The following is a 13,886-nucleotide window of genomic DNA, read 5'->3' as shown; positions in this document are numbered from 1 at the left end:
TAAAAAATTTGTTTTAATTTTTTTGTTTTTTTGTTCCTGAAGGGTCATCCTGGAGGAACTGGTTTTCCTGGAGCTGTTGGATTACCCGGAGTTGAAGGATCATCAGGAACTGCAGGAGAACCAGGACAAAATGGAGAAAACGGCCAGATGGTAAAATCAGTCCTTCTCATTTGTTCATACGCCTGCGATTTTGTAATCAGAAGGACTGAAAATATTCAATCAGTCTTGTACCAATTCATAGACAGTCAATATCTTGTGGAATTGAAACTAATTGAAACTGTAAACAAAGACAAAGATCTTTTATTTAGGTTTTTAGGTTGTTATTTCTTTCTTAGGGCACATCGGGACCGCAGGGGATACAGGGGAAAACTGGACGAGAGGGACCAGAGGTAAGACGTTTTATCAATTTACATCTAGTTAGTGCTGTGATTATTATAATATTATTTCTACAAAGTAGGTTGTATTAAAACTCTTTGTAAAAACTAGTTAGTTGCCTGATGTTCGCCCCTACATGTAGCAGAGTCTTTCTCGAAGGCTGAAAAAATAGGATTCATCCTGTTATAGAAATCTTTGCTATGTCTTCTCATTCTCACAAAGGTCCTATGTTGACAGATGTTTATTTACAAATGTGGATTTGTATTTTTTGTTAAATGTTTTTAACAGAAAGTTTGTAATTGCTTGACAGGGGCCAACTGGTTTGCCTGGACTGAATGGAAAACCAGCACCGCCAGGTGAAAAGGTTGGTTCATCGATAGTTATAACTCTAAGATATGTATTATCAATTTCTCAATGGAAAAGTTCCTACCGTCACAAATATACTCAGAAGTAAGACTACTCCATCCAATCTCAAAGAGCTGCTTCAAGCAGGTCATTTGTCTTAACAATTTTCTTCAAGGCAAAAAGGGAAAAAAACACCAGTCGGAGATGATGTGTTTTGGCTGTTAAGCAGAAATTTGCAAATTGTGCTTAGCTACTTGTTCATGCTTATAAGCAGCTCTTTGAAAATGGGCCCAGAGGTTTTGTGTACCCTGACTCAATCAGGTAACATAGTATTTGTTTCACTAATCCTCCGTTTGTTTGCTCTCCATTTTGTTTTTGTGTTTCCAGGGAGACGAAGGTGTTGCTGGGTCGCCAGGACAACATGGACATAGGGGACTTCAGGTGAGATTGTATTTTTAAAAGGCTCTGAACAACTCTACTTAGTAACTTGAGCTGAAATTCCACAGAAAATGGGACTCCTTCAAATTTTTGTGTCAAGGGTAAACCTGTATTTTATGTCGGTCAGCTTTATATTTTCAGCATCTTTCTTAAGTGAGTTGTTTTAAGGTTCAAACATAATTTTCTCCATGGCAAAAAAAATAAATATTTAAGATAGATAAATTAAGCGGATGGGTGATTTTTGTAGAATTTGTGCATAGAAATGATTTTTAATATTTGTAGATTGTTAGTAATTGATGTATTTATATTTGTTTAAATTTCAGGGTCCTATCGGCCCAGAAGGAACACAAGGGTATAGAGGTTTAACCGGTGATAAGGTACGTCTTTCTTTGTCTTGTGTTTTGTCAATTCAACTCAACTGGTTTAATACATCTGATGCCACATACTGGGTTGTATTGTAAGCTTGGATGTGAACCCTGCCTACACTGCATTTTACAAGTTGAATGGCTTCTGATTCAGGAAGAATCATCCCCAATTACACAATCTAAACAAAGTTACGCGGTAACGCTTCTCAAATACAAATTTTGGGGCATAAACACTGATATCTTTTTACATGACCACATTACTTTGAAGTAAAATGTTTCTCAAAATGCTTTATACTATCGTAAACTGCTGTAGGCTTTTAATCAAAAGTTTTTATTTCCGTTAATTTTAAGAGTGATTACCAAATGATACCTTCCCCTTAGGAAGGTTATCCTGTTATAATGTGGTTAATATGAACACTTTGTATCTGTTCTTGAAGGGTCCACGTGGGATTATTGGACAGGGTGGAGTCTCTGGTAAGCCAGGGGAGCGTGGAATGTCAGGACCACAGGGGCCTCCGGGAATGCCTGGCCTCGATGGAGAAAGAGTAAGTAAATGGTGTCTCAACTTATTTAAGAAATTTGTATTTTTTTACTAAGAAACTTGTCTTTTGTATGTCCTGGGGTGGATTTCACAAAGGTAGTCCTAACTTAGGACTGGTCCTATCTCTTAGCATTGCCTAGGACTAAGAGATAGGACTGGTCCTAAGTTAGGACCAGTAACTCATCCTAACTTAGGACTGGTCCTATCTCTTAGCATTGCCTAGGACTAGTCCTAAGTTAGGACTACCTTTGTGAAATCCACACCTGGTTTTAATTTAAACACACTGTTTTTAAAATCTACTTGAGATTTAGAACATTGGTTTTGTTTCTTCAACTTATGGTGGCAGTTAAACAAAATATATTGGAAAGAAAATATCAAAGACTGGTTTGGACTCCATACCCTTACACTTGTGCAACACGCAAAAGACATTGGGCAGTCAGTTTGGCGTAGTGGTATCTTTCCTCACCTTCCACCTCTAGGACCCGGGATCGAATCCTGTAGGGGGCACTATGTGGATTGGGTTTTAAGTCCCTACTTGACTGCATGGATTTTCCCCTGGAATATTTCTCTGGGTTTTGCTCCCACATCTAAAACTTAAATGTCGCTTCTTGTCATTTCTCCATTGGGTTATTTGCTAGTCCAGTGATTAAGTTCACTTTTCAGACAGTCCTGACTAAAATTACTAAATATAAAAAAATAAATATATTAAAGACAGAGCAATTATGCATGATACAGTTGCAAAGCCTCTATTCAAAATGATAGGCATAACTTTGTATATAAAAAAAGTGTAAAACTGAACTGTTTTTAAAAATTGTTGATAATGTTAAACAAAAATTCTTTGTCCCTTTTACTTTGTAGGGACAAAAGGGAGTCACTGGAGTGCGTGGCTTGTCAGGATTCAAAGGAAATAAGGTAAACAATTTGTTTACTAAAATGTTGTTTTACATAAAACCCATAAAAGTTTCAAATCCAGGCATGTGAGACTTCCTCTTTTCAGCTGATTTCCTCTTTTTGGGTTTTGATTTTCCTCTTATTTGCTTCACTTTCTGTGTACAAAAGGATAGGAATATTCTCTTTTCCTCTTTTTTTCTTGCCTGGTATTCTCTTTTCCTCTTTTTTCATGGGTAGTAACTCACATGCCTGCAAATCCTATTTACATAAAACCATTTTTGTTTTGAATGAAATTATTTTTTATTTGTTGTTGTATGTAGGGACCTCATGGAGATCGTGGTGAAGATGGTCCAGTAGGTCCAACTGGTTTCCAAGGAGATGAGGTAAGAATGGATTTTAGATTAAACAGGGGCTCCAAGACAATCAGTCATGTCATCCACTCATTTCCCTTTTTCATTATGAAAAAGTATTAGCTAAAATGTTATTTTACAATAATTTAACGTATGGTTAAAGATTTAGAGAATTGCAATTTTTAGGTGCATCACAAAACTGAGTTTGACATTGAAGCCCTTATCTAAACTTTTATGTGTCTTCGTTTCCTCTTATGTTTTCCCAAAATGTTAAAGTCATCGCTGATACTTTTCAGCTTGCCCTGAATTTAAGATTCTTTATGGGAGTCAGTGAGATATTAAATATTTTGACAATTATTTGTATGTTTTCTGTTTTATTTGACGAACAGGGTATTTCTGGTATCATTGGTCCTGGTGGCTGGCCAGGTCTAGCTGGACTTGTAGGAGATCTTGGAGACAGGGTAAGTACAGGCCCAGACAAATATTATTGTCTGAAGATTCTTTCAGAACAATAAAAAAACATTGACTCCATTCTTGTCTTCGTATTCTGTTGTGTTTTTCTCAAGAGCGTTTAGGGACATGTTTTATTACTATGTGTTATGCGCTATATAAGAATGGTTAATTAGTATTATTTATTATTTACTTGATCGCAGTTTTATTGATTCTGTGTCTTCAGTAAAGTGTTATCTAGTCTAACTCACTCGTTGGTATTGTTTTGTGAATTTCAGGGAACGAAAGGAGAGTCTGGGCCAAAAGGACCACAGGTAAGAAACTATGAGGCTGGGATTACTCAACCTTATTTGAAACTTATTTTCTTAAACAATTTATGACACTACCATACATCTTAATCAGTAGTCTTATTTCTTATTTTTCTTCTTTATTATCTTTTTCACAGGGAGAGACAGGTCCACCGGTAAGTTGGAAATATTTTATTTTTTTACCCCCAAATAATTATAATTATAATATTAAATAAATAAATAAATAAATAAATTAGCAAACCAAATAAAATAAAGAAATAAATAAACTTTCAGTGAGATGATGTTTTCCGAAGTTGCCAATTAAGAACAAAACATTCATTCAATTAGTAGAGTTATAGAAAATTGCAATCAAAATATTATTTAAATAATTTATTTGTTCATTTTATCATTTGGTCATTTTTTAATAATTCTTCTCTCTCTCTCTTTTCCCTTTTCTCCAGGGGATGCCAGGTATCCAAGTACGTATTTTTCAGTTTTCTTAAGTAAAGACTCGCTATTTTCTCGTTGTTTTGAGTATCTTCTTCTTTAAGAATATAGTTGTTCAAGAAACATAAACAAAGCTCATTACTGTTAAACCAAAATTTCTCATTTTAACCTTCTTCAGAAAATGTTTCCAATGAATGATGCGGAGAGCATCCACACCTTAATTCATCACTTCTTTAGCATTCCAAGACCAAAAGAAGTCGGGGTAAGTTCTCAAAACATTTTATCCAACTCCAAATTTTACGAGATGAATGTCAAATCATGTTCTGGATTGTATCAAATTTCACCAAGTCAAGTCGAAAAAATTTTGTGAACCAGAAACATGGGGGTTAACCCCTACTCTTTCACAATAAGTGTTCTGGGGTCGTTTTCACAGAGAGTTAGGACTAGTCCTAACTTAGGACTAGTCCTAGGAGATATTAAAAACTTATCGCTTGTCCAAGAGAGTAACTCTTCCCAACTCGAGATAAGACTAGTCTCAACTCTTAGTGAAATCCACGCCAGGGTTCTTTCATGTGCACTACAAATCCTAGTGCATTGGACCTCCAGCTCGGTGTCCTATCTGAAGGCAAAAGCAATCACGGACACAAGGGACTCAAACGGGACTCGAACCCACACCCCAATCAAAAACACCAGTGCTTGAGTCCGGTGCTCTTACTGCTATGTCCAAATTTTCTTGAAAGCGAGAGGTACTCTTGCAAAATCCTAAATTGTAACTTCCTTTCTAACAAGTGCTGTTGCTTAATACTTACAGGATATTGACGTATTCTATATGATGAAATATCTTGTAAAGTACATTGATGGTATTAAACATCCGCTGGGTACGAAGGACATGCCATGTCGGACATGTAGAGATCTTATTGGCTGCCACAAAGACATTAGTGAAGGTAAGCACTTTATGAAAATACCTGACTGAACTCATCATTTAATTGTACGTAAGTGGTGATGAAAGTTTGCAAGAGATTTTGTAAAAATTTTCTTATTATGTTTATAATTTATTACTTTGGTACAAAGAATGTTTAGTTGATGATATTCAACCAAAACAGGGTCATTGGTAATTTGACTGGCCCCAAAAACCTCCTCAACTGGGATTCGAACCCCCACACCAGTTCTATGCACTAAATCTTTCAAACACGTTTTCCTTGTAGGTCTATTCTGGATCGATCTATGCTGGGATTCGAACCCCCACACCAGTTCTATGCACTAAATCTTTCAAACACGTTTTCCTTGTAGGTCTATTCTGGATCGATCTATGCTGGGATTCGAACCCCCCACACCAGTCCTGTGTACTGGACCTTTTATTTAATACATTTTTCTAGCTGGGATTCGAACCCCCCACACCAGTCCTATGCACTAAACCTTTCAAACATGCTTTCCTTGTAGGTCTATTCTGGATAGATCCAGACATGGGTTGTTCATCAGATGCCTTAGAAGTCCACTGTGAATACACCCAACTAGGAGCTAAGTCATGCATTATCCCACCAGATTCATCTGTGGTAAGTAGAGAACAACAGCTATTTGGATAATGAAGACGTTCAGAGCATACTGATCGAAACTTTGAGTTGCAACCAATGGTTCTTTTCAGAACCACCCAAACTCATTTATAGATTATCATTACATGGTGTACCGCAAACCTTACTATATCATATTTCCACCATATAAAGTTTCAAATCCTACTTGAACAATGTAATCGTTGAAAGTGTCCTAGTTGTAAGTAGATATGTTTTATAACCTTGGACAATGTAATCGTTGAAAGTTTCCTAGTTGTAAGTGGATATGTTTTTTATAACCTTGGACAATGTAATCGTTGAAAGTTTCCTAGTTGTAAGTGGATATGTTTTATAACCTTGGACAATGTAATCGTTGAAAGTTTCCTAGTTGTAAGTGGATATGTTTTATAACCTGGGCTCGATTTCACAAAGTTCTAAGATTCATCTTAAGATGAGTTGTCAATATTACCATAGTGATTTGTATTGTGACATCACAATTTGCTTAGCAATTAAGATTGATAACAACTTGATTAGCAATTGTTCCTCGGAGGTGCGCAAAATTAAGATGATTGGTGCACCAAAATTAAAACAAATTCAGTATTGAACAAGAATATTAAACCAGTAATAATGTAGAAGGCCTTTAATTAGGGTGAAGTAGGGGCAGTGTCCCCCTGCTCCCCAGGAATCCATCACTGGTCCACCTTACTTGGGTTTTTGTTTTGCCTTCTTTTCAATACTCTGCCCAAACTCAATTTATAACTCGATGCTATTTCTCTTTGGCAGCTACTGTTTGGTCTAACCTTACCCCAGATCAAATTCCTCCATCTACTGAGTACCGAGGCGAGTCAAGAAATCACCATTCATTGTTTTAATATGTCGGTTTGGGAGACACCAAGCGGAGATCCTTCTTATAGCCTAAGCTTCTTGGGATGGAACGGAGTCGTTTACCAACGCGGTGGCGATCTAGAACCAGATATCATTAAGGATGGATGCAAGGTGGGGACTAACCCATATTTTATTACATTTATCAATAATCGTCTTTGGGAAAAAAATGGGTAGTTTTTTATTAAAATGAAACCCTCGAATAGACTAAAAAATGTTCACCCCAAATATTATTTTCAAATAATAAATCACAAGGGAAACTGACTGGGTAAATTTAAAATGATTTTAGGTTGAACAAAGACAAATTGACTGGAGATGGATTTGAATAGACCTTTTGATTAACCTGCCGGCGCTCGACCGACTGAGCTTTCTAGCCCTGTAGACCTTTATAAAGGTGCAGCCATCTTGAATTTCTCCCATTGATATCAATGTTACCAAACCGAGGCTGGAAGAACAAAATAGTCTGGTTCCTAAATGCAAGATGATTATTAGCATGCATTATTGTTATTCGATATGAGGAACATGACCGAGATGGACGCAGCATGATAAAGGTCTATAGTAATATTATTTGGCACCAAATTTTATTTTCACATCAAATATTGTTATCCTAGCCCCTTTTCAGATTCCAACTATTGTCTTAGCTTTTTAACAGTTTGCTCACTAATTTTCTCTTCTTCATTTTCTTTCACAGAATCCAGAGATGAGATGGAAGAAAACCATCTTTTCCTTCCAGGCCCTCGATGTACACCAGCTGCCCATCGTTGAGATTATTATCAACCCAGAGGTTCATAGGTCAGAGGTCGGGGTTTCGGACTTCAAGATCGATGCCGGTAACCTTTGCTTTGATTGAGGTATCAGTCTCAGACAACCTCTTACACTCACAAGAACCTACTTATTTTTTTTCTTTGTCTTTTTCTCTGGACTTTATTTCTAGTGACTTTCATTTTGCGTACCGGTAAAAAGAAATGTTTTTTCTTCACCTGTTTATTACAATGTACTAGATATTTTTAATATGCCATCATTTGCTTGCTTGTTAGTGTTCCATAATGCTGAATTCTTGCCTAACACTGCCTTATGAAACTAACCGTACAGCGTTATTGTGTAAATTGGTATTTTATAGCTCATTTTTAAAATTCAATCATGATTTGCCCCCTCCTATTCAAACACATGCAACAAAAGGACATCAGTCTGGTCTCCGTTTTATTGGATGAAAAACAGTATTAACAATTGCATAAGTGTGCATGGGGAACCTGGCCAAGATGGTGGGATCATGATATGTCGAAGAGTTTCTAAAAACATGGGAGCTTTTTGAGCCAAAGTCGGAGGGAACAGCGATTGTTCAGGTGAGTACCATCTAGCTTTGAATTAACTTGAATTGATTGTAAACACTCTACGCAAAAGTTTTGTGGGTCAGCATTTAAGGAGTTGTAGCAATTGAACAATTCCTGATAAACTGGTTCTTTTTGCTGAAGTGCCTCTTCGCACAGTTGTAGGATCAGAGACTCATTGTATAGTCTAGAGCAAATTAACACCATTGTTGGGTTGTAGCTAGGGAACCATTTAGAAATGTTTTCATTTTTTCACTGATATTAAAGGGGGGAGGAAATTGGCTGAAAAGTTTCATGTCTGGTAAAATGATGAGTAACACCAGCCACTCCACAGCAGACCATCCACAATTCCTGTTTTACTGCTGCCATGTTTTCCCCACAACAGGACATTCTAATGAAATCGGACAATTCTGAGTTTTGAACCACTTTCTTTTCTTCGTGGTTGGTTTGAATCAAATGTTTACATCACAAGTATTTTTCATGTTTTAGTGGTATGATTATTAAGTGATATTTGTATTTTAAAAAACTGTAACTGATATTCCTGTACAAAACAGTAGTTTGGCACTTTATAAGTTTATTTGAAAAAAAATTAGCAGTTTAGTTTGCCAAGATTAAAAAAGAAAGATTAATGTAAGGGTAATTGTTGACCAACGCTGTGTGAAGGACGGTAGAGTGGTAGGGAGCAGGTTTTTCATGATGGAATATGTGTGGGTTGTTGCAGTATTATCTACCTCATGTCAGAACATGCTGCATATAAAGGCTTTATTTAAATAAAAAACTAATTTCACAGAACTGCTTAAAAACAACTCTGCTAACGAGAAATAGGGCGCTAGCCATGTTTGGCAAACAGGTTTACTTGATACAGCAATTTCTTCTGTTTGAGCAGCTATATGGAATTGGGTCGAGTTTAGGAACAAGTAGATTTACTTTGTAGAGTGGTAGTAGAAGCCTAAAAGACGAGGTATAGATAAATTCTGTCCTCTTTTATGTCTATTCAGTTTTCTATTTTTTTTATATTTTTTTTTCCATTTTATTATTTGTATGACCTTTATTTGCCTCGACATTTGGTGGGGATATTTTCCATAGAGGCAACTTTCAGTCATGGGTGTTAGTGATGGAAAAGGTCCGTTTAATTTTGGAACAAAATTACATTGGAGGGGAGCAAAGAGAATGTTGAGGTATGAGAGATAAAGTTAGGTTGAAATACTTCCAAGTCAGAAGTTGAATGAGGTTTGGCTCTAGCCTTGTTCTAGGAATAGAACCATTGCATTGGTTGTCATTGCTGAGGTCAAACAATGGAAACGTGCACTCGTGTACGTGCCACGTACAACTCGCAGCCAATGATGGGTGTTAATTGACCTCAGTGAGGGCACTGTTTTGGGTTTGTGATGTCATAGTCAAGGGGTACGTATAACTGATTTTTGGAAGACTCTGACCCTTTTGAACCATCGTTCACTGGTGGGTTAAAAGTTAGTTTGATTTCAAAGAGAGCTAAAAACATTATTTGACGGCAAAGTTTAACACCATAATACACTCGGCTTTTAATATAATGATGGTGCTTTTATTTTATTTGATTACTAGAATTTTATACTTGGCTGTAAATTAAGGCATTCTTGTTTTGTAGTTAGAAGAAAAAGCTTTTATAATGTAGAACAACTATTGTTCAAAACTCTTTTTGTAAAAAAAACATTTAAGTAGGAGAAATGTAATGTTCTAGCTTTAATGAATGGATATTTTATGGGATATTCCTTCCTTTTTAAAAACTTAAGGATCCTGTAAGAAATGTTATCAGGTCCTTGTATTAACTAACTGCTCATTGGTGCTATTAAGTTTTGGACCCAATTTCATGGTTCTGCTTAGCGTGGATTCTGTGCTTACAGCTCATAGAATCACTTTACATGGCACTGTAAACGCAAAACTATGTTGTAAGCAGAGCCATGAAGTTGGGCCCTTGTTTAGACTTTATCTTAAAATGAATTATCTTGTTTTATAGAGATGTATTAACGTATTGTTTAGTGGTGGTTTTGTTTTTTGTTTGTGTTTGAAAGAAAGAGGGGAGGGGGGGACTTTGGGATGCCAAGTGGCAGATTGGCATCAGACATATCAGGGACTTGTCCACTAATAATGTCATCTTGAGCTTGCACAATCTTTTTTGGGTCTTCTGCCACCAAGGGTCACCAACGAGTTTTATTTGAAGGTGGTGTTTTGGAGTGCCTTACACTGTAGCTATGACAGTGCTGATGTATAAGTGACGGTAATATAATAACCACAGCCAACCGTTCAAGTGCTTCATGGCAGTTTACTTGAAAATTGTATCAATGCAATTGACAACATTGAACACATGTGCGCTTTGGTTCAGGCCATAGCAGCTTCCAAAGCCATTAATGTGTGCACCGTCTTAGGCTGGGTACCAGGAATCCAACGAAGATGGGTTGCCTTAAAACAAGTTCAAAATTATGTAACATCTAAATTAAGTTATTGCTTGGGATTAATTTAGCTGTTCATCATCTGAAAATGGGGCGTTTAAATGTTTGACTTAAAAACGTAGAGATCTGTGGGAGATTTCTCCAGCAGCTGATGATTCTGTAGTTAGGTAGACATGTCATCAACACGATGTCCGAGTTTTGTTATTGTGATAAGTTATAGTATTAACTTAGTTCTTATAACCTAGCTTTAGTAGTTATTGCAGTATTAAGTTTAATGTGCTGGTTATCTGGTAGTATGAATAGAAAGCCATCTACCAATCATTTGTAAAGTTCTGTGGAAGTTGTTTTCAGGGAAGTATTCACAACTGATGGGGATTCAAATCTTGTTTGTTGCTAAGCAGAACATTTCTGTGCTGAGCAAATTCGCCCAAACCTTAACAAAATTGACCCAACAAAATCTGTTTTGTAAGTTACTAGACTGAGAACAACAAAAGTTTCTTCATGTCAACAAGTCTATTCAATTTCAAGGTACTGATAGAATGTTTAATGAGACCCAAAAATAGTTTTCCAAGAAAAAAGTAGCTTAAATTAATTTCATTCAAAAGCTGTAGTTTGGTTCCTTTGTGTTTTGCAAATCAATCAATGTTCGGTTACAGTAATGTTCGGTTAACTTAAAGGCAGTGGACACTATTGGTAATTACTCAAAATAATTATTGGCAAAAAACCTTTCTTGGTGGCGAGTAATGGGGAGAGGTTGATGGTATAAAACATTGTAAGAAATGGCTCCCTCTGAAGTGACGTAGTTTTCGAGAATGAAGTAATTGTTGAGATACACCAACTGTGAAGACTAGTCTTTGACAATTACCAATAGTGTCCACTGTCTTTAATGTGAACAAAAAAACACCTAAGTATAATAATGGGAATGTTTTTCCAAGATTTTTTTCTTCGACTTCCAAGTTCCTGAAATTACCGTCACCTTTTTCACGTGGTATGGGACACCAATCCTAATATCTTTATTTGTTTTTAACTTGCATTTTTTGTTGTTTTGAATCAGTAATAGCACGTAGCTTTGTAATTAATTAGTTCCTATTTGATACTGAATAAAATCTAAATCATATTTGACTTTGATGAGTTTTAATCCTTTACAGATCAACACTCATTCTCAAAATGGATTTAAGATGGTGATTTAGATAAGAACACAAACCCTTTATTCCAGGTTGACTAAGATCTACTGAGCGTCAAACTGTTGAAGCCAAATTAACAGTAAAGTCCCTACACAATTTTAAAACCAATTTTGAGCCTTGTTTTGATATGCGAGAACTTTCAATGTTTCATAACTGCATGTTAATTAGAAATATCAGTGTTTTTCAGGCTTTCCCTTGTTTGATCACACATTTGTCTCCTAATTTTTCAGAATTACTGCCATGATTTTAACACATGCATTTGGTGAAAAATCAAGTCTGCAAACGGCTGAGCAATAGTATCAGGCTTTGCAGCCAGATCTATAGTCATAAATTAATGCCCCTTCATGGTTCATACTGCTATTAATGCCTCCATTGGCAGTCAGTAACAATGTAAACCTACAAATATACTATGATTACCAATTATGTACAGATATATTTATCGTATGTCAACTTCTTCACATTCAATTAAATAAATGCTCACTCTACACAAGTTGCCTTATATAGAAATAAACAATTCCCAATAGTGTTGAAACATTTCAAGGGGTATCAAGGCATCGACAAGAGGTAACGGAGGCAATTGTCTGCGTTGCCTTCGTAAATTACCAGGCCTGTTTAGGGGTATATTCTCCACGTTTCACAATGGTGTTACGGGCTGGTAATGACCGAGTCTTGGCCCTCTGTGAAGCATCAGACCTGTTTCTGGATACCCATGTTTCACTGAGGTGTTACGAGTTGGTTGTGTTCATGTCTGAGCCCTCCTCCTTCAACCTCTCTGCGGACATCTCTTGATGAATCTGCTGAGTTGATTCAAGAAGTTCCTTGAGCTTATTATTCAAGGAATCGTTCTTCTGCTCCAGGTCATCCAGGCAAGAGTCGAGCTGGTCGAGTGTCTCCCCCAAGACTGTGTACTCTGAGGAAAGAAAAGATCAACCATCAAAATTTACATATTTGGAAACCTTGCGACTGGGAAGACAAAAGCCAGCCCTAACCTACTCCTAGAACTATGAGGTTCGTTCCGCTATCAACGAACCTCATAGTTCTAGAAGCAGTAGTTGCGATAACGTAACCCTCCTCTCGTTGGCGAGGAGGATTACGTTATCGCAACTATAGAAGTAGCCCTAGCCTATCATCAATAACACCTAGTTTCAAAATAACAATTTTAAAAAACAGCACAGTACTCCTATTAGCCAGTATTAGCCCTGGTAGCAGTTCAAGATGTTTAAAATCCTCCATCCTCCCTTCGACCATTAGGATGATGGAGGGTTACCATTATCACTCTACAGTCTTTTTATAAACTAGTTCCAAACAAAATGGTAAAGTAACGTAACACCAGAGCATGAGCGCGAGCAGTAGTTGCAACGTTGCGATAATGTAACCCTCCTGCCGTCGGAAGGAGAGTTACGTTATCACAACTACTACAGTAGCCAAACACAGACTGGTGATTTTGGCAATCCAATCATGGATATAATTATAAGTTAATACATAAGTGTGAAATTTGAAATGTTCGTTACCTTCTGTTGGCTCCATATCTTCCACAGTTGCAGTGGATGTCAAGCTATTTGATGTCGAGTCGTCCTTCGATGATTTCTTGGGTCCTTCTCCATATTCACCCATGTTCAAATCGATTAGTTTTAGGTGAAACTACACTCAGAGTCAGTGACAGGGATATTGGTAAACACTTGGATCCAAACACTCAACTACCTAGATTCCCAGGGTGCTCTCCCCCACGGGCGTGTGTGGTGTGTGTAAGAAGAAGAAACGAAAATGCACAACTTGCTTGACTCGAGTCTTGACTAACCCGAATATATTGGAACAGTTAGTAGACGTGTGTCTTTTAAATAAGAACTACATACTCTTCTGACGGTAGAGGAAAACAGGACAATAATTAACAGATCAGACGAAATACTTATTGATGATGGAATTCTGTATGTGTGAAACTCTGGAAAATATTAATGACTCAAATCAAAACAAACCCTGCCTTCTTCAATCCGGAAGAAATAGTCAGGTGACTGCAGTCTAGCGCCCTCTTT

The 13,886-nt window shown here is 36.9% G+C and overlaps 2 protein-coding genes across 3 annotated transcripts in view; one reads left to right on the top strand and one right to left on the bottom strand.

Moving 5' to 3' along the window:
- Nucleotides 1-11,411, top strand: part of LOC139948452 (uncharacterized) — a 60,472-nt gene extending 49,061 nt beyond the window's left edge. For both annotated transcript variants that reach the window (XM_071946599.1, XM_071946598.1), the window contains exons 47-63: nucleotides 43-150; nucleotides 336-389; nucleotides 686-739; nucleotides 1,108-1,161; nucleotides 1,482-1,535; nucleotides 1,961-2,068; nucleotides 2,923-2,976; nucleotides 3,276-3,338; nucleotides 3,695-3,766; nucleotides 4,034-4,069; nucleotides 4,201-4,218; nucleotides 4,504-4,521; nucleotides 4,668-4,751; nucleotides 5,301-5,433; nucleotides 5,930-6,042; nucleotides 6,820-7,032; nucleotides 7,610-11,411. In XM_071946599.1, the coding sequence (XP_071802700.1) occupies nucleotides 43-150; nucleotides 336-389; nucleotides 686-739; nucleotides 1,108-1,161; nucleotides 1,482-1,535; nucleotides 1,961-2,068; nucleotides 2,923-2,976; nucleotides 3,276-3,338; nucleotides 3,695-3,766; nucleotides 4,034-4,069; nucleotides 4,201-4,218; nucleotides 4,504-4,521; nucleotides 4,668-4,751; nucleotides 5,301-5,433; nucleotides 5,930-6,042; nucleotides 6,820-7,032; nucleotides 7,610-7,768 (1,395 nt within the window). In that variant the 3' untranslated portion in view covers nucleotides 7,769-11,411. The remainder of the gene's footprint in view (nucleotides 1-42; nucleotides 151-335; nucleotides 390-685; nucleotides 740-1,107; nucleotides 1,162-1,481; nucleotides 1,536-1,960; nucleotides 2,069-2,922; nucleotides 2,977-3,275; nucleotides 3,339-3,694; nucleotides 3,767-4,033; nucleotides 4,070-4,200; nucleotides 4,219-4,503; nucleotides 4,522-4,667; nucleotides 4,752-5,300; nucleotides 5,434-5,929; nucleotides 6,043-6,819; nucleotides 7,033-7,609) is intronic.
- On the bottom strand, nucleotides 11,194-13,866 carry LOC139948455 (bublin coiled-coil protein-like). Its single transcript, XM_071946602.1, has 2 exons — nucleotides 13,368-13,866; nucleotides 11,194-12,766 (listed from the first exon to the last, which is right to left on the bottom strand). The coding sequence occupies exons 1-2, from the start codon at nucleotides 13,468-13,470 to the stop codon at nucleotides 12,582-12,584; spliced, it is 288 nt and encodes a 95-aa protein (XP_071802703.1). The 5' UTR covers nucleotides 13,471-13,866; the 3' UTR covers nucleotides 11,194-12,581.
- Between the last annotated feature and the right edge of the window lie 20 nt (nucleotides 13,867-13,886).

Source organism: Asterias amurensis, chromosome 15, assembly GCF_032118995.1.
Source record: "Asterias amurensis chromosome 15, ASM3211899v1".
Classification (NCBI taxonomy): Eukaryota; Metazoa; Echinodermata; class Asteroidea; order Forcipulatida; family Asteriidae; genus Asterias; species Asterias amurensis.
The sequence above is the reverse complement of the archived record's forward strand: the minus strand, read 5'-3'. Positions and strand labels throughout refer to the sequence as shown.

Excerpts from the sequence above, each read along its gene's own strand:
- LOC139948455 (XM_071946602.1), bottom strand. The coding sequence starts at position 13,470 with ATGGGTGAATATGGAGAAGGACCCAAGAAATCATCGAAGGACGACTCG. Across the intron at positions 12,767-13,367 it reads AGATATGGAGCCAACAGAAG|AGTACACAGTCTTGGGGGAG; the intron begins GTAACGAACATT and ends TTCTTTCCTCAG.